Source organism: Ambystoma mexicanum, chromosome 4p, assembly GCF_040938575.1.
Source record: "Ambystoma mexicanum isolate Mex_15411 chromosome 4p, UKY_AmexF1_1, whole genome shotgun sequence".
Lineage (NCBI taxonomy): Eukaryota > Metazoa > Chordata > Amphibia > Caudata > Ambystomatidae > Ambystoma > Ambystoma mexicanum.
This window is the reverse complement of record NC_090927.1, coordinates 112,799,902-112,819,962: the sequence shown is the minus strand read 5'-3', so window position 1 is coordinate 112,819,962 and position 20,061 is coordinate 112,799,902. Positions and strand designations below refer to the sequence as shown.

The window sequence follows — 20,061 nt, the reverse complement described above, 5'->3', positions numbered from 1 at the left end:
CTCCGGACTCCCTCGAAGCAGGGCCTGAGCCACCTCAACCGAGTGCTGGACCCCAGAAGCAAAGAAAGTCCACAAGGCGTCCAAGAACCGTGGTGGTGTTATTTGTGAAAAGCTGAAACAGCGAAGTGCTGCTGATCTGAACTTTGCTCATTGCTGCCGCAGACCTTCAAATCTGAGTGCAGGAGTCCCCAGATGTCCTCCCTCTTGTCCCCATGACTGAGACCCAGGATCAACAGGATCTGCCATACTACAACAGGAACAGAAGCCAGCTGGAACCCTTTCCTCAGACCTAAGGTACTGTGAACTAAGGGGTACTTACCTTTTGTTGTGTAGCCTTGCTAGCTCTCAGTTGACTTACATTGGCTGCCTGTTGCAGAGCTGCTTGCAGCTTTGCCCTTCACAAGCTTCCCAGCTTGTGCCCCAACAGTGATTTCTTTTTCAACAAAACTCTCTATCACATTGTGCAAGACATTTACTTAACTTCAAGAAGTGCCTCAGCTCCCCTAGACTTTGCTCAATTGACATTGGGTGTCCTGGCTCCCTGAAAACTCTTCTCACCTCTCTCCAAAGAGTCATGCATGCCTTACTTGTTGCATGAGAGAGGGGGGGGGTTTCAAAAGTGCTTGCCTGTTTAAGAAACGTGTTAACCATTGTTTCCTTTGCTTACTTTTTCGCCACAACTTCGGTATTACCATATGTCCAGTGTCCTAGCAATTAAAGTCCCCTCAGGGTGTAGGAAAATCTGTGTGCCATCTCAAGAGTATCTACTTACTTTATTGAAATGGAGTGTATTTTTAATTGTATTTTTATTTGCCAATTGCTCCCTTCGTAAGAAGACTTATTTTAAAACTGACTGTTAAATTAATAAGTAATTTTTAATCAAGAAACCTTGAGTGCAAGTGTTTGAAAACTTGTCGCTGTGAAACTCTGTTGCAACCCTACAGCTCACATTGCCCCTCTTGAGATAAGCCTGGCTGCTCTGTTACACTAACAATTTATGTAGTACAGGCATATGCCAAAGGTTGGATTCCCTATTGCCAAGAAGGCAAGGCTGGTGTAGTCTCCCACAGGGTTACTACATACAATCTTGCCTAACCGAGGGACAGATCAACAGTCGGTGGGGTGGGGGGTGGTAAGAAGAGTATTCAGGGAGCTAGGACAGCTAATGTCAATTGAGCAAAGTCTACGGGAGCTGAGGCACTCCTTGAAGATGGCACAAAAGTCTTGCACAATGTTAAAAGTTTTGTTCTAAAAAAAGGAATCACTATTGGGCCACAAGCTGGGAGACTTGTGAAGAGCAAAGATGCACACGACTCTGCAAAAGGCAGCAAATGCAAGTCTCCAGTGAGAGCAAGCAAGCTACACACAAGAGGTAAGTACCCCTAGTTATAGAGTACCTACAGTCTGAAGAAAAGGGCGTCTGTTCCTGTTGTAGTCCTGCAGATCCTGTTCCTGGGCCTTAGTCACTATGGTTTGAAGGTCGGCGCAGCAATGGGCACACTCAAGGTCAGCGGCACGTCACGGTTTCAGCTACTCGCAAATAGCACCACTGCGGTTCTTGGACACCTTGGGAACTGTCCTTGATTTTGGGGTCGAGCACTCTGATGTTGCTCATGCTTAGTGGGAGTCCGGAGGATCTTCCTGGAGCTCGGGTCTGGTTTAAAGGCGATGCACTCGTATTGGTGTTCCTGTCCCCTGGCACTCTGTTCCTGCAGCAGCAAAGTACATCCAGCAGAGAGAGGTTCGAGGCAAGTTTGTCTTGAGGCTGATTGGTCCCACCAAACCAAGGGGAGAAGTCCTTTCCGGGCTTCTCTAGTCGATTAGAAATTCAGAGCTTCAGCAATGCAGCAGGGCTTCACTGGGAAAACCAACGGTCCAGGAGGGTGCATCAAGCTTCTCTTCCAGTTTCTTCTTTGGTTCCTTTGTCCAGTGGTCGACTCTGCCTTCCTTGCAAAAGACCTTGCCTTTTCGCAGCATTGCTCTCCCTCACACAGCAGGGTGGCTGTCCTTCAAGGACAGCGAGCCAGCCAATCACCTTTTGGGTGCATTCCTGTAACCAAGGAGACTAAGCACAGGGAGTTTCGGGACCCACCCTCACTTCCTGCCCTGCCAGACACGCTGGAGCCAGAGGCGGGCTTCACCAGTGAATCCCGCCAAAGACAAAACTAACAAAAGGGCCAAAAGGGCGCACAGAGTAAATATCAAGAAGGACCTTTCCAACAAGAAATTGTGAAAAAAGATGACCAGGGCTATTTTTGACAAAATGGGCACCCATGGGTGCAATACTGCAGATGAGGATCCAGCCTGCTGTAAAACGCACAATGGTAGGAAAAATAAACCACTGCCACTAGCCATTAACTGTAGAAAGGGTAACACAAAAATGTTACATGAGAAGATAGACAAAGGAGATACTAAGTAACCCCTCCAGCACCCTATGGAAGATAGTGTGTGGTGGGTATACAAATTCAAAGGACTTCTCTGTGACACTGCACTGAATGTGTTGTCACAATACAAAAATGATGCTTATGGAGTTTGTCAGACTCCAAAACCAAAAGAAAACGAGTCCAAATCAGATAAAAACACATGAGAATGAGAAAAAGGTCTCGCTCCAGGATACAAATTGAAGTCCTAAAGTCCAGCAAAAGAACTGGGGGTCTCTAAGGTAGAAAGGAATTAACACAGAAGTTAGATTTCTCCCTAACAGCCACCCTAATTATAGTGGGCCGGGGAACTCTGACAAGTTAACCCAACCCAAGCAATAGAGAGTGGTAAAGGCTTAGTCTCGGTAGAGTGGGAGTGTGGTCACGGGGCTCTCAATGAGTTCACACAGTATGGCACACAATCATTCAATTTGGACAGTCAGTTCTAAAAAAATATTTAGGCCTCATGGACCCACTGAAAAATTAATCTAGCAGGCAGTATTATCACAGAACATCCTATAATACAAATATATACAGTCACCATAGGTTCATTTAATAAACATCAGATAACTTAATCAAGCAAAGCAGGTAAGTAAGATCGATGCAGTAAATGATGGGAACCAAATCACAATCATCCTAACTTGAAAGTCTGAACTCTGAGATAAGGCGTGTTGCGATGTGTTAGGGAGTTTTACAAAAGTCCACCTTAGGTAGGCCTTTAGACGACTCGCTGTTCTGTAAAATGTCCCCTCAACAGAGTGCTGGACCTTGTAAACGACAAGAATCCGACCAGCGATATTCTGTCTTCTGTGCTCCTGAAAAGGCGCAAAACCCACAGAATTGCTGCGGCGAGGAAACGGTGAGCCCTGCTGCAAAAGTCCTGTGTTCTTGAAAAAGGAATCAATCGACCAGGTTTTTGGATGCAGATCCTGAAGTCTTCCTGCTGCAATTGTTCTACTGTGCTGAGGTACTGTTTTGAGGGGATTGGATCCTCCGACGTATACCATAACTATGACCGGAATCACCACAGCTGTGCTGCTTTGGAAAATCTTTCAGCGTACTGCGTCGATGACGTCGATACAATGTCCTCGAGGTCCTCCGTCGAGCCGACGTTACCGGGTGTTATAAGTAGGACGCACGACGCCCGTAGCCTCAGTTCTGTTTTTTGTGTTCACTTCGGAGATCTCGGCGCGCCTCGGTTCTTCTGTTGTCTGTTCTTTCAGTTCCTCGAACTTGTTCGTTTGTGAAGAGTCTTTGTCGTCTTCTGCCCCGCGGCCGGGTTTTAAGAAGCGTGGGGACTGCGGGTCCAAGATGTCGGGAGCGTAAGAAGCTTTCTGTTGGTAAGGTGGCCAAGCCTCGGAAGTCGCGATCCACTGGGCTTTCAACTGATGATTCGAGGGGCGACTCCATCGTTGTCGTCGGTCCAGGGTGGTCTCGGAACACATTGATTTTAAACGCACCACTTTTTGGTGCAATGTTAAGGATACCGCCGGTTTATTTATTATAAAATCACTGGTTGGGTCTTTTCGCCAGAACTCTTCTCTAAAATGGCGTTTGTGTCCGTCTCTGTAACTCCAACCAAGGTGGGGCCCTTTGTTCCACTTTTTGGCGGGCTTCTCCACAGAACCCCTCCAACTGGTGCCACTCTGTCTGGGTTCCACAGGATGTGTGGGTGGGGGAATTGGCACCCTGGACTGCGTTGCCTTAGCAACACAAATCGCACTCTGTTCTGATTGGCCCAGTGGTGAGCCGCCCAGCTCACCACTTAGCATGTATGAGTGACAGCTATGCTGTTGAATGGGGGTTTTTCTGCATAAAAGCAGGGCTTTCGGGACTGGAACTTCAGAAGTCGCCACGGGACAAAAGAAATCCGAAGAGGGGAGAAGCTGAGCAATCTGCAACGACGACACCACCAGTGGAGCCCTGCTGCAACGACCTCACCACTTTCCCGACGACAAGAGAAGATCTTCTGCTGAAAGTCTTCTTCCTCTGAGCTGGTGGGATCAACCAGTTCGCCATTTCGCCTTCCAGGACGTCTCTTGGTTGAATCGCCCCTGCCAAGCATCCCGGCGGCCGGATAGCCAAGGTTCACCACTGTGACCGCGAATAACAGGAACGCACCTTTTAACCGACAAACTCTGTGGCTGGTCTCTTCCCTGGGCAGTGCAACGACTCCAAATTTCCTCGACGAGATCTTCTCTTCCCCTGGTCGAAACCACGAACTGCACCCGCTGCCAGGAACAACCGCCACCGCTGGAGCTTCCTCAACTTTAAAGGTACTGTTACACCTGGTCTCCCTTTCTACGGTTTGCTAAAGGTGACCCAAATCCTTGGCTTTCCAACTTGGTTGGCCCCCTGACCTTTTAACTTTACCTTCTGAATCAACCCAACCTCTTTTGAACATTTTTACAAAGACTTGAATGCATTTCCCAACTGTGTGATCTTGGGCACATTTCACCTTGCTCCCTTTAAAGTGGGCCTGTGAACTTTGGCTCTACAGTAGACTCTGCCTTCACTAACTTGTTTTGGTCTTAGGAAAGTGTTGGGACTGTTTTATTTTCATGACCTGCCTTTTTCTCTCCCTTTTATTTAATTATTGAAGTGCCATCTAAGTTACGCGCTCGCATCTGTTTTTACAAATAGTGGTGTTTTGACTTAGACTTGTCTAATAATTCTTAAGGGCGGTGTGTATACTTTTCTGATTGTTTGAACTTGCTTTGATGTATAGTGCTAGTGTATTTCCTTAAGTGTGTGTTAATTAAATAATTATATACCTTTGATACCAAGCTCTGGTCAGTGTTTGCTTGCTCTACTGTGTTTTTAGCCCTATTGTGTATCCTCTGTATACTGCCCTACTCTTCTTGAGAGAAGTCTGACTGCTCAGCCACAGCTACCAGGTAAATCTGGGTGGTACAGACTGCTACCAATTGGGTTTACTGCTTACTCCTGTAGTCTTAATCTTCTTGCAGTGGTCCACAAGGGAACTGCACAGGATTCTGCCTAACAATAGTTTAAAAGGCGAGTCCGTGACCACTGGACTGAAAGAACCGAAGACGAGCTGGAAGAGGACGGCTGCTGCAACTAATGGACTGTTGGTTTGCCTGGTGGAGCCCTACTGCAGGTCCGAATTGCCAAGTTCACCTCGACAGAGAAGCCCCTTCAAGGACGACTTCTTCCTTTGAGTTGGTGGGACCAATCAACTCAAAAGTAAGCCACCTAGACAACATTCTCTGAGCTGGTTAGGATTAACCAGGGAGAAGGACACCAGCTTGTGTGCTTGAAGAACAGCAACCGAAATCAAAGATTTGCCAGCTTTGTGATCTGTCCCGTGCAGTGCAAGAGTCCCCAGACGTACTCCCTCTTGTCCCCACGACTGAGGCTCAGGAACAGCGAGATCTGCAGAAACTTCAGGAACAGAAGTCTTCAGCTGCTTCTTTTTCTTCAATGTAAGGTACTGTGAAAACCCGACCGAGAACTTACTTTCACTGAGAAAGTTTGTGGAACTTTGGCAACTTGCAGGCCTAGTCAGCTTGTTACCCGACGTACAAACCTTTCTTCCGTGAACTACTTCTAAGAACCGTGGCAAAGACTTTTCCATTTTAAATACCAGAACCGTTTTTACTTCTACAAGACACTAATCCATTGACTTTGGCCTACCTATTGCATTGAATCGGCTCCTCTGGTGAACTCAAATTATTTGCACTAATTTAAAGTAACTGTAATATTCGTTTTATTAATTTATGCCTTTTTGCTCCTACTTCCATGCTATTTGACTCCGAAATCTAGGGAGCTCAACTGCTTAGTAATTGGTATTGTATTGTTGGTGTGATATTGGTTGCCTCATTTAGTGAATGCTTTACAAATGATTGTGTAATAAATTAAGAAGAGTTTTTACCAAGAAACCTTGAGTAGAAGTGTCTATCTGAATACTTGTCATTGTAAACCTTTATGTAACATCCTTACATGCTCACATTCCCTCTTGAGATAAGCCTGGCTTCTCAGCTTGCTACCAAAAACTGTGTGGTACAGACTTTTACCAAAGGTTGGTTTTGCTTACAACTGTAGTCCTAGTTGTGTGTAGTGGTCCCAGAGGGTACTGCATACAAACTTTGCTTAACATCGGTCTCACCGCATCTATATTTTTCCCCATTGCAGCACGGAGCTGGCTGTGCGGAAGATGAGGCGCGACTGGAAGATCTTGCCAGCGGTAAAGCAAATTGACACTGTGGCTGCTGAGTGGCCAGCTCAAACCAACTACCTGTACCTGACGTACAATGGCACCGAGCACGACCTTGACTTCCAGGAACCTCATGTCATGGTGATAGGATCTGGTGTGTACCGAATTGGCAGCAGTGTGGAGTTTGACTGGTGTGCAGTGGGATGCATCCAGGAGCTGCGGAAAGTGAGTACTCTGCCGTCTGTCTGACACATTGGGAAACATTGCCCATTTAAGCAGCATAAGTATAGCTTTTATTTAAGTTTTAACCCAGCTGCTTCATGGAGTTGGCGCTGGTGAATTAAATGACTGCATGAGCAAGACTCCAGATTACTGTAAATACTTATAAAGCCCTTCAGAAAATAATTCAGATTTTTTGTGTTGGTCCCATGGGCTGTATGATTCCTGACCTCTGCCGCCTCCTTTCTGTGCATCTCCCTGAAAGATGAGATCTCTGCATTTATAGTTGTGTTCTAGTTTTTCTGGGTGCCTTGTGCTTCATGCTGCCGAAAGAATTTACCATAAACTATACAACCATTTCTGAGAGACTTTCAAATAATTTAAATCAAACCTTTCTAGTATTCATGATTCTGCAGATAGGTGACGTCGGGTGCTGTTCTGTTGCCTTAATCCAAACTGTGCTGTCTCTTATAGTGGATGTTGAATGAGGACTAATAACAGAACGGGCCTTCACTGTGTGCCCCCAGTCAATGTTTACCCTCATCTCTGCCAGATAGTTCAGCTCTTTTCTTCACTAACTTGGCAAGTGTAGTTCTACTCGTTAGTGTGGTTGCCTGCACCTTGATTTTTGTTCCGGATGGCCTGGTGCTTGTGTAGTGGTTGGAGAAACTAATAGACAATGTGGGAATGTGAATTCACTCATTTCAGGGAATTCCATTTAACCCTGTTTATTTTTTTGCAGATGGGTTTTAAGACTATCATGGTAAATTACAACCCAGAGACAGTGAGCACGGATTATGACATGTGCGACCGCTTGTACTTTGATGAGATCTCGTTTGAGGTGAGTTTCTCTGCGATTTTAGCATGTTTTACATACAGAGATTAAGTTTTCTGTTTTGCTAGTATGGCAGGATGAGTCTTTCTCATGATCTGTTAATTAGAAGTTCTTGTGTCCTGTCTGCCTCTATCTGGGTGAGTGTGTTTGGAAACTAGAACATGATTGTGCACGTCCCTTTCTAATTTGTATCGGAGGCAGACAATCGTCTTGAGCTGTAACTATACAATACCTATTTCCCATGCCCAGGTGGTGATGGATATCTACGAGTTGGAGAACCCAGAGGGTGTGATCCTCTCCATGGGAGGTCAGCTGCCCAATAACATTGCCATGGCTCTGCACAGGCAGCAGTGCAGAGTATTGGGCACGTCCCCCGAGGCCATTGACTCTGCGGAGAATCGCTTCAAGTTCTCACGCATGCTGGACACCATTGGCATCAGTCAGCCACAGTGGAAGGAGCTCTCCGACCTTGAGGTAAGTGGGAGGTTACTGAGCATGCATTGCTTAAACACCATGCCCAGCACCGGAGACGTGAAGGCTGTTGGGTGTGCTGCCTTTGGCACATTGAATGTGTTGAAGATCTGCCAAGGAAAGGAGATAATTTCAGATAGTGTCAGTGTGCCTGAGGTTGGAAGAAGGCAAGGTATAAAAGTTGCACATTATTTAAATTAAATTCAGCTTTAACGAGAAACCTAGTCATTGGAGATGTAGTTAATGCGGGTTACAATATTACTAATTCCAGTTAAGACTACCCCTGCTAAAAGAAAGCGGCATTCTTCATAGCCTCTTTTGGAAGCCATTACAGTATTGCAGACCATTTCCCTTTGTTCCTTCCACCAATGAAAGCCCTTTGGCGTTTGCTCTCTGTTGGTATTGGCCAAAGCTGCCCATGGATGTTGAGGTGTTCATCTTGTCTTTTCTTCTTGTGTGGCTCTGTAGTCTTACTCCTTTCCTAGACAGTGGTTTAGCTATTTGTAGCAATTCGGTGATGCTTTCACACAAACTACTCAAAGCACCAATTGTCGAATGCCCATACTTCACAACTGTGACTGTTCCTAGCTCCATATGATATATGGCATTTGTATAGCACCTTCTGCCATTGGTATGGCCTCAAAGTGCTGTAGGGGTGAAATCCCTTTGGAAGACTGAAGTCGGTGATGTGAATGAAGGCTTTCTAAAATGCGTGTACATTTTTAGCCAGTGCAAACGTAGGTAGGAGTCGCTAGGACTAAGTTTGGAGAATGCTGAAGGGAAGAGCTACGTTTTAATAGCCTTCTTGAAGGCAAGGTGCTGTGCAATGCCGCGGATGGTGAATTGGATAGAGTTCCAGATGGTGGGTGCTCGAACTGAGAAAGAGCAGCCCCCCTTATTTCGATTTGTGCCCCTGGAATGACAAGTGCTGCACCTGATGTGAGGTTTCTGGTAGGCCTGTAGCATGTAAGTTTATGCTGCAGATATTGGAGTCCTATGTTGTGGAGAGCTTGATGGGTGATGCACATTACCTTGAAGGTAGATCGTCGTCTGATCTGAAGCCAATGGAGCGTGTGTTGTGTTCTCTAGCGCCTAAGGCTAGGCGGAGTCTTGCAGTCGTGTTTTGTACCCGTTGGAGTTTTCCTAGGTGTGATGCCCTATATCGCCAGAATAGCCTAAGAATGAAAGGATACAGCCACGATCGTGAAGACTGTGAAAGGGTCAGGTAGGGAAAGATGTGGCAGAACCTGACAATTTGTCGTGGCGTTGATCCAAGGGTTTTTACTGTGTTTGTGGTGGTGGAGGGTGGGCCTAGTGAGAGGAGCCACGGAGTGGGTTGGGGGAAGAGTGTAGACAGAGCAGGATCTGATTTTCCTGGGTTGAGGATAATAAACAAGATTTGTTTAAATAAAAAAAGAAACCACTTCTACTTTGTGGGAATGTTGTCCTAGGTCATGGGTCTGTATAGGACTCCAGTGGCTCCAGGGCCAAATGCAACCCTTCTGCCTCCAGTCAGAAAGTATATCAATGTCGCGCATGAATCTGGAGTTCTTTGTTCAGTGCATTCCCATTTCTGCACATTGATTACTAACGTTCTTCTATAGTTGTCAATGGGTGCCCTTAATGTACTTTAAATTAATTTCATGATTCCCTGTATTCTTCATGTGGAAAAAGGAGAAATGCAAGATTTTAATCTGACTCATGTCCCTTTGCTTTGTACTTCACATGTGGTTGCAGTCTGCAGTGCAGTTCTGTTCTAAAGTTGGGTACCCGTGTGTAGTTCGTCCCTCCTACGTTCTCAGTGGGGCGGCAATGAATGTGGCCTACTCGGACAGCGATCTGGAGAAGTACCTCTGCAGTGCTGTGGCGGTGTCAAAGGAGTACCCAGTGGTCATCTCAAAGTTCATACAGGAAGCGAAGGTAAAGGTGCCCTGGGATGGGTAGAATGGTTATGTGATGGAACATCAGCTCAAATTTGTTGATGGGTGTAAAGAATTCAAGGTTTTCTGCATTTTGGGGGCTGTTATGTTTGGGGCTGGTTATTCTGAAGGGAAACAGTTCATCATGTATGTGTGCTCTGTCGTCCCAGACTTTATATTTTTGTATGGTAGGGAAGTGCATCGCGTACACCACTGTTTGCATGTTGCAACGCTCTGCATTTCATACAGGAATTTTACTATTCGGAAACCTCACAAAACCAAAACAAGTGCCATTCATTCGATTGCATGAGCTAAGCCAACAGCTTGTGGGGTTTCTAGTCTTAAATTGCTGGTCGGACTAGATGCGTTCTAGGGTAAACCTTGGCTGGTGCTGGGCCCTATGCCTTTTAACGTTTCATTATATTGGTTCTTTGAAGACCGAGTAGACCCATCAAGTAGTCTTAATCGGACCATTGTGCCATTTAGAGAAAACATTTATTTTGCAAGATTGATGCCAAGTTACAATGAGCCATGCATTTGGAAGACTGGCTTTGCTGAGATAATTTGGTTTTTCTAGCTGGCTGGTGTAAAACTAATTCTCTTTGGGTGTGGGTTTTTTCTGGGATTAATGCTCTCGTCCTCGCATATGCGTTCTGACTCTTCCTTCTCCGTTTAGGAAATAGACGTGGATGCAGTGGCCTGTGATGGTCTTGTGGTTGCCATTGCGATCTGTGAGCATGTGGAGAACGCGGGTGTGCATTCTGGGGATGCCACGCTTGTCACCCCGCCTCAAGATATTACGCAAAAGACGCTGGAGCGGATAAAGGCCATAGTGCACGCCATTGGGCAGGAGCTGCAGGTCACTGGGCCGTTTAATCTTCAGCTGATTGCCAAGGTAAAGGAAAGCAGTACATGATGATGTTTGAACCTAGGGTGTTGTATAATGCTGACATCCTCTGGTTCTGAGTGCTTTGAGGCACTGCAGTGCAACACAACACAGGCCCCAGAGCAGCCGTTACACCAGCGTATAGGTCTGTACTACACAAGCTGGTAGGGTGACTGAGCAGCCAGACTTGAGATCTCTAGAGGGGTAACTGAGATTCACAATTGCAAGTATCCAAATGACACTTACACTCAAGGTTTTGTAGTAAAATAATTATTTAACAATCAATTTTAAGTGAGCCTTCTTTAAAAAGTGAAATATGCAACTATTAAAATAAACTTCATAACACTACCTCAGATTTTAGATGAGCAAGTAGATACCCTTTTGCGATGCCTCACACACACTTCCTACACCCCGAGGTGACTTAAATTACTGGGATAATGTTTGTCATTAATATATCACTTTTTGAACTTGATACAATTGAGGTTGTGGAAAAGGTTAGGGAAGGAAAAGGTGAACAGGTTAAGCATGTGAGCAATTTTCAATCTCCCAATGAAGTCTAGATTAGATGTTTCCTAGCAATGTAAGTTAAACTTATGCTTCACCTATGAGGGACAGTTCAAACCAAAGTCAATGAAGTCTGCAGGGAGCCAGGAAAGCCAAAGTCAATTTGAGCAATGTCTATGGAGCTGAGGCACTTCTTTAGATAGCACAAAAGTCTTGCACAAAATGTAGAGAGTTTGTAGTAAAAAGAATCCCTGTTGGGCCACAAGCTGTAAGGCTTGTGAAGGGCAAAGCTGAAATCCACTCTGCAAAAAGCAGCTACTGCAAGTCTCCAGCGAGAAAAATCAAGCAACAGACCAAAGAGGTAAGTACCCCTTAGTCAAGACAGTAACTTAGTTTTAAAGAAGAGGATCCAGCTGGCTTCTGTTCTGGTTGCAGTCTTGCAGATCCTGGGTTCCTGGACATCAGTCGTAGGACCAAGTGGGAGAACGTCTGGAGGACTCGAAGTTAAGAGGCGGCTCCAGGCTCTTTTCAATTCAGTGGGACTTTGCAGTTTCAGCTACCGGTCACTAGCACCACTGCGGTTTTTGAACACTTAATGGGCTTCCCTTGCTTTTGGGGTCCAGCACCCTGGCGAGTTGGGTCAGGCTTGGGTCAACCTGCTTCGGCAGGGTCCTCAGGATCTTCCTAGAGCTCAGGTCTGATTTAAAGACTATGCACTAGATACTGGTTTTCCTGACTCCTGGCACTCGGTTCCAGCAGCAGCAAAGAAGTACAGCCAGCAGGGGCGAGTTTTATAAAGAGTACAAGGCCATAGAGCAGGACCGCACTACCTCCAATATGTAACCTACCACACCTTTGTTTCCTACATCTTGTGGATATATTTCCACTAATTCTGACTCACTCCCTTGCTGTATATATGTGTAATTGCTATTCTCACTGTTTGTTTTATCCTGCCAATGCTGTTTTACTGTATTTTACCCCCCCTTGTTGCTCTCCCCCAAGTAATGCGCCCAGATGTCCCCGGGCCAGGTGCGCAATACAAATAAAATACAAATACAAGGGCACTCTAGCATCGAGATAATTTGACACCTATCAAGAGACGTTTGAGAAGGGGCAGTTGCCAGATAGCATTTCAGAATCGGTCATCATACCGGTTCTGAGACCCGGGAAATTGCCACTAAACTGCTGCGCCTCCTATAGGCTGATCTCCCTGATTAACCAAGACTCCAAAATCCTCTCAGCATTGCTCGCCAACCGACTCAAGCAGGTGATGCCCACACTAATCCACCCAGACCAAACTGGCTACGTCCCGGGAAGGAACACGACGTGGAATCTGTGAAGACTCCACCATTTTGTGGATCAAACGAATCAGAAGAGACGAGTGCCATAGCGTCACTAGATGCTGTCAAGGCCGTCGACTCCGTAAATTGGGAGTGGTTGCTGAGTGTCCTTGCCCACTTTGGAATAGGGCAGGGGTTCCTCAGTTGGGTCAGGCTGCTCTATAAGAACCCCAGAGCGAGAGTGAAAACTGGGAGACATATTTCGGAGGTCTGGAGACTCTATGGAGGCACAAAGCAGGGTTGCCCACTGTCACCAATGTTGTACATATTGGCTCTGGAATCATTGGCGGTCTTTCTTAGGGCTGAATACGGCGACACTGGGATAGACATAGACTAGGCTATACATCAAATCTCGCAGATGATATGCTCCTTCGTTGGAAACCCGTGGGTACACCTGCCAAGCCTACTGGAAGCGATGGGAGCGTACACTAGACTTTCAGGAACAGCCATCAATAAAGTCCTCACTCTTCCCCCTGGCTGACCTTAGAGGGGCCCCCTTGAACCAACTACCAGACTTGGGACTTACGTGGGCACCATACTCCTTCCGCTATCTGGAAAACGCTGCCACTAGGGTTGATGGGGAGAGCGGCCCTGCTGAAGATGACTGTATTGGCATGCATGCTATACCACTTCACAAATATCCCACACGTTATACCTAAGACATTCTTTACACGATTAAACACAATGGTACGGGAATTCCTGTGGGGGGTAGGAAGGAATAGAATAGCACTGAGCCCCTTGCAGAGAGACTATGAATCAGGGGGCATCAGACTGCTGGACTTTGAGCGATATTGCCTGACAGGACAACTACAATTTGTGGTTGGATGGTTTGTGGATGGGATATCAGTGGACTCCTTACTCTTTCAGCCGGCAATGAAGCAATATTACCTGAAGGAAATGTTATGCATCAACAAGTCCCTGCTCAAGACCTTACCTAACATGGTGAAGCTGGGCCTGACCCTGTGGAACAAAACATGGAAACTCCAAGGGGCACAAGACTCCTGATCCGCACAGATCCCCTTCGCAGGATTTGTAGGCACGGACACGAGGACCCTTGCAGCATATAGATCCCACTGGGAAGCCAAAGGCATAGCTCAGATAGGAGACTTGAGAAAGGAGGGACAATGGGTGGAATTCCAACAGCTGATGGCAGAGTATGACATACACAGCGGACAGTTCATATTACACAAGAGTATAGTTCAGAAAATCAAGAAAAGATGGCCAGAACTTCCAGAACTTGACCAAAGGGGGAAGCTGGACGCATGGTACGATGTATCTGAAGGGGGACACACGGTCTCTAGACATCTACTGCTGACATCTTAACAATGAGCGGGAGTTGCAAACGAGAACGTTGGGAAGGGGGCTCCAGAGGCCCTTCACTGACCAAGAGTGGTCCAGGGTCCGGAGATACCCCAACAAGGTATCCAGAAATGCAAGATTTAAACAAGCACAGCTTTACCTCATGCATCGACTATACCGCACACCCAAGAGAGTGACTGTGATGGGGACTGGAGAACTCGGGAACCTCCCTCGCTGTGCAGAAGAGGCTGATATGCTGCACATGTTCTGGACCTGCCTGGTGATATAGATGTTTTGGGAGGGAATCAAACAAAGGGTGGAGGAGAGGGGATGCAAGCATGGACTCTGGAGTCTTATCTACTGGGCCTCTTCCCTAGAGGAGACAAAGGACACACCTGGCCAAGATGAAGGATCTAGTGTGCATTCTGGCAAAGCGCAGCATAGCAATGGCATGGAACTTCAACTCAGGACCAAGCCTAAGATTGTGGTGGGCAGACCTTAATTGGCAGAGACAGCAGTGTGCAAAAGGGCGGTGTAGAGGAGGGATGGGAAGAGTGGACATAAAATACAGGCATGGAACACCCTGAGCATTGCTGAAGCTCCAGATTTGCCTCGACTAGAGAAGCCCTGCAACGGACGACTTCTCCCCTTGGGTTGGTGGGACCAACTCGTCAGGACATCCTCTCGGAGCTGGCTGTACTTAGATTGCTGCTGCAGGAACCGAAGTGCCAGGGAGAGGAACACCAGACCGAGTGCATCGTTTTTACGTCGGACGCGAGATCCAGGAAGATCCTCCGGACACCTTTGAAGCAGGACTGACCAAGCCTGAGCCACCTCAACTTAGTGCTGGACCCCAGATGCGAGGGAAGTCCATAGTGGTATCCGAGAACTGCAGTGGAGCTGTTTGCGAGAGATGCGAGGAGCTGAAACCGCGAAGCACCACAGACCATCCCTTCGTAGTGCAGGAGAACCCAGACGTCCTCCCTCCTGTCCCCACGACTGAGGCCCAGGAACACAGGATCTGCAGACCTACGCAGGAACAGAAGCCAGCCACCTGGAAGCAGCTTTTCTTCTAACCAAAGGTACTGTAAAACTAAGAGGACTTACCTCTTGTCGTGTAGCCTTGCTAGCGCTCAGTTGAGACGTGTCTTGGTTGGCCTTGCAGAGTTGCTTACAGCTTTACCCCTCACAAGCCTCCCAGCTTGTGGCCCTTCAGTGATTTCAGTTGTGCACACTTTTTCTAAATACATTGTGTAAGACTTTTACTTACCTGCAAGAAGATCGCCAGCTCCCCTAGACTTTGCTTAACTAACATTGGCTGTCCTGGCTCCGTAAGAGACTCTTCTTACCTCTGACTTTGTGCTTTGCCTTTACCCCAGGAAAGGGTTAATTTACTTTGCATTGGAGGGTTGAAAAAGTAATCATTTCATGAATTATTTGGTAACCTTTGTTTTATTCCCATATGTAACCTTTTCACCAAACTTGGCATTGCTCTAAATGTACCAGTGATGAATACATGTCCAGTGTCCTGGCTATTTAAGTCACCTGAGGGTGTAGGAAGTGTGTGCCATCCCAATGGCTATCATCTGATTCGAGAAACTAAGAGTGTGTTTTGAAGTATATTTTAAAACGTTATATCTTTTGCTCCCTTCTAAAGGAGGCTTATTCAACTTAAATGTTAGGGAGAATTCTCAATGTGCCAATTCCCTTCTACCTTAGAGACCCACAGCTCTTTTTGCTGGACTTCAGGACTTTTAATTTCTAACATGGAGAGAGTGAGCCTTTTTCTCACTCTCCTGTATTTGTATTGTGATTTTTGACCTTGTGTTAACTTTGGAGTCTGACAAACTCCACTGGCATCACCTTTTACATTGTGAAACAAAGCACCTTCAGTGCAGTGGCACAGGGAAGTCTTTCAGATTTCCCAAAGGTTTAGATACCTGCTCTTGGATAAACTACTGTTGCCAAGAACATTGAAGTGAAATTGACTTTACCAGGTTTGGTCCTTTTGTTCGTTTTCTTTGGTGGGATTCACAAGTGAAGCCTGCCTCTGGCTCAAGTATGTCTGGCAGGGGCAGGAAGTGAGGGAGGTGCCCTAAATTCCCTGTGATTAATCCCCATGGTTACAGAAATACACCCAAAGGTGATTGGCCGGCTGGCTGCCCGGCAAGGACAGCCACCCTGCTGTGATTGACAGCTAGGCTGGGATGAATGAGAAACCTGCATAAAAGGTGAGGCTTTTTGGCTTGCAAGGCAGAGTCGACCACTGGACGAAGCAATCCAAAGAAGTGCTTGAAAGAGACGACTGCTGCAACTCCTGGACCGTTGCTTTGCCTTGTGTTGCCCTGCTGCTGTGCTGAAGCTCCGAATTTGCCTCGACTAGAGAAGCCCTGCAAGGACGACTTCTCCCGTTGTGTTGGTGGGACCAGTCAACTTCAAAGTAAGCCTGTCTGGACATCCTCTTTAAGCTGATTGCATTTCCACTGCTGCTGTTTGAACCGAAGAGCCAGGGAGAGGAACACCAGATCGTGTGTGTTTTTAAGTCGGACCTGGGCACTAGGAAGATCCTCCGGACTTCCCTGTTGCAGGACTGACCAAGCCTGAGCCACCTCAGAGTGCTGGACCCCAGAAGCAAGGAAGTCTGAAGTGATATCCGAGAACCGCAGTGTTGCGATTTGCTGTCGGACGTGAGGAGCTAAAACACTGAAGAACCGCTGAATTGAAGTTTGCCCATTGCTGCCGCTTACCCACAGCAGAGTCCCAGACGTCCTCCCTCTTGTCCCCACGAGCGAGGCTCAGGATCTGCAGAGCTGTACAGGAACAGAAGCCAGCTGGAACCATTTCTTCTAACCAGAGGTACTGTGAAGTCTAAGAACTAACCTCATTTTGAGTAGCCTTGCTTGCTCTCAGTTGAGAGCTGCCTTGGTTACCTTGCAGAGTTGCTAAAGCTTTGCCCCTCACTTGCCTCCCAGCTTGTGGCCCTTCAAGTGTTCTATTTTTCTACAAACATTTCTAAAAACATTGTGCAAGCCTTGTTACCTACCTGCAAAGATCTTCAGCTCCCCTTGACATTGTGCAATTAACATTGGCTGTCCTGGCTCCCCGAGACTCTTCTTCCCTCTGACTCTGTGCTGTATCTTTTCCCCAGGAAAGGGTTAATTTACTGAACATTGGAAGGTTTCAAAAGTACTTACCTATTTATGAATTATTTGTTCACCTTTGTTTTATTCCTCTATTCGATCTTTTACACCAAACTCAGCATTGCTCTAAATGTACCAGTGATAAATCAATGTCCAGTGTCATAGCTATTTGTCACCTGAGGGTGTAGGAAGTGTCTGTGCCATTCCCCTTGGATATCAGCTAATTTAGAGAAACTAAGTGTGTTTCGAAGTGTATTTTAATTGTTACATATATTGCTTCCTTGTGAAGAAGGCTTTACAACTCACTGAAATAAATACATGTTTTATCAAGAAACCTTGAGTGTAAGTGTTTATTTGAAAATCTGCTACTGTGAAACTGTGTTGCAACATTACTGCTCAATACAGGTCAATGCCCCTCTTGAGATAAGCCTGGCTGCTTAGTCACTCTACCAACCTGTGTAGTACATGCTTATACCAAAGGTTTGGTTAACTATTGCCTAAAGGACAAGGCTTGTGCAGTCTCCCACAGGGAACTGCATACAATCGTGCTAACACCTGTATTAGAAGCATCTGTCTGTACAATGAGGGATTGGTTGAAGTCGGGAGCTCTCAATACTGGAGCTTGACAAAGGGCTTTCTTCAGTCTTTCAAAGGTTTGAGTGTACTCAACATTCCATCTGACCTTCTTGGGGAAGTTGGGTTAGGAGACCACATTTAAGGGAGAAGCTATGGTCCCATAGTTCTCAATGAAGTTCCTATAGTAACAAGTGAGACCTAAAAAGGCTCTCACTTGGGTTTGGGTAGTAGGGGTGGCCCAGTCTTGTACAGCTTGTACTTTGCTAGTCAATGGCCTGATTTCACCTCCTTCAACCGCATGTCCAAGATAGACCACTTTACCCTGACCAATTTGACATTTACTTGCCTTTATGGTCAGATGGGCCCCTGTTCAAGAGCCTGCCAAACATATCCAAGGTGGTTAATATGTTCCTTCCAAGTAGGACTGAACACTGCAATGTCATCCTAGTATGCCATGCAGAAGTCCTCCATCCTATTCAGAACATGATTCACCATCCTCTGGAATGTAGCAGGTGCATTTAGTCCAAAAGGCATATCCTTTGACTGGTAGAGGCCTCCTAGGGTGGAAAATGCTGCACCAAGTTTGTCCACCAGCTCATCTGTCCTAGGTGAAGGATGGGCATTAGTCGTAGTGACTGCATTAAGAGCTCTATAGTCCACACAGAATCTTAACTCTTTAGATCCTACCTTTGGCACTAGTACAACTGGGGTAGCCCATGGACTGGTAGATGTCTAAATTATCCTAAGATCAAGCATCTTCTTGACCTCTTCCTTTATGTGGGTGCTTACATGGTCTGACATTCTGTAACCCTCTGATTTTGACAGGGAGAGTGTCGCCAGAGTGAGTAGATCATGCTGGCTCCAAGGGGTCAAGCCTGGTGTCAGTGAAAACAGGGATACAAACCTATTCAACATAATTTAGCACTTCCCCTGTTGTTGCAAGGTCAGATCTGAAGAGAGATTAACTCCTTCATCCTTTCTAAAGGCTGTCCCCTGAGTAGGTCAGGTAGAGGTTCTCTTGCTCCTCCTAATAAGATGCTAAAAGCAGAGCTCCTAGTTCTGGCCTGGAAACGTATGCCTTTAGGCGGTTAGTGTGATGGACCCTAAGGGCCTCCTAGGAATTTCCCCAAGTCCACCAAGTAATTTACCTCCATGTTTGCCCACAACCTTGAAGGGTCCAATCCATTTGTCCTGCAAGGCCCTCTGCCTCGCAGGTACCATAACTAGAACAAGCTGGTCTGGAGTAAACTCCACCATGTTGGCCTGTTGGCCAGCCTGACCTACTTTCAAGTAATTTGAAGCTTCTGTCATTATTGGTGCCATTCTCCTTCAGAGACATAGCACATAGTTGGTGACTCTCACTGACTTGAGGGAAGACGCACTCTCCAACACTTCCTTGATTAGGGCCAATGGACCTCTAACCGGATGACCATAGCGCAGCTCAAAGGGGCTGAAACCAACCCCTTCCCGAGGGACTTCTCTATAAGCAAAGAGAAGGCATGGCAGTAGAAGGTCCCACTTTCTTCTAAAGGGTTCCTCAAAAGCACCGACCATGCTCTTCATAGTATGCTTAAACCCCTCTACCATCCCATTGGTCTGGGGATTGTAGGCTGTTGAGAACTTGTAGGTCACTCCTCAGTTTTTTCACATGGTATGCATGTAGTGGGACATACAATGTGACCCCCCTGTCTGAGATGACCTCCTTAGGAAAACCAACCCTGAAAGAAATAACAAGGCGGGACTTAGCCACTGCCTGAGCAGTAACAGTCCTCATAGGTATGGCTTAAGGATATCTGGTAGCATGGTCTACCACACTGATTATTAATCAGTTGCTTGAGGAAGTGCGAGGGTCTAGGGGACCAACAATGTTAATCCCTACCCTCTCAAAAGAAACTCCCACCACTTGGGGAGGCACCAAGGGTGCCACATTCGTGGCTCCTCTCTTGCAGAAGTCTGACAACTTCTACAGAATGTATCTACATCAGACCACATATTGGGCCAGTAGAAATACAGATATCCGCTTTGGTATTCTTGAAACCTAAGTGGCCAGCCAGAGGGATCTCGTGGGATAACTGTAGACACTGGGGGTCACACCACCTGGGGCACTGCAAGTCTTCTGTAGTCCCCCGGGGTAGATTTAATATTCTCACTGTAGAGGAGGCCACCCTCCAAGTACAGCCTATGCTTCCCTGGCTCTTGCCCTTCCAGCTTGGAAGCTGCCTCTTGGCAAAGTCCTTCAAGAGTAGGACACTCTCTTTGACCTCTGAAGTCTGCC

The 20,061-nt window shown here is 46.6% G+C and overlaps 1 protein-coding gene across 5 annotated transcripts in view; it reads left to right on the top strand.

Moving 5' to 3' along the window:
• The window catches only part of CAD (carbamoyl-phosphate synthetase 2, aspartate transcarbamylase, and dihydroorotase), a 425,465-nt gene that overhangs the window by 223,534 nt on the left and 181,870 nt on the right, over positions 1-20,061 (top strand). For all 5 annotated transcript variants that reach the window (XM_069605502.1, XM_069605501.1, XM_069605500.1 and 2 more), the window contains exons 18-22: positions 6,576-6,822; positions 7,559-7,657; positions 7,901-8,125; positions 9,860-10,042; positions 10,718-10,936. In XM_069605502.1, the coding sequence (XP_069461603.1) occupies positions 6,576-6,822; positions 7,559-7,657; positions 7,901-8,125; positions 9,860-10,042; positions 10,718-10,936 (973 nt within the window). The remainder of the gene's footprint in view (positions 1-6,575; positions 6,823-7,558; positions 7,658-7,900; positions 8,126-9,859; positions 10,043-10,717; positions 10,937-20,061) is intronic.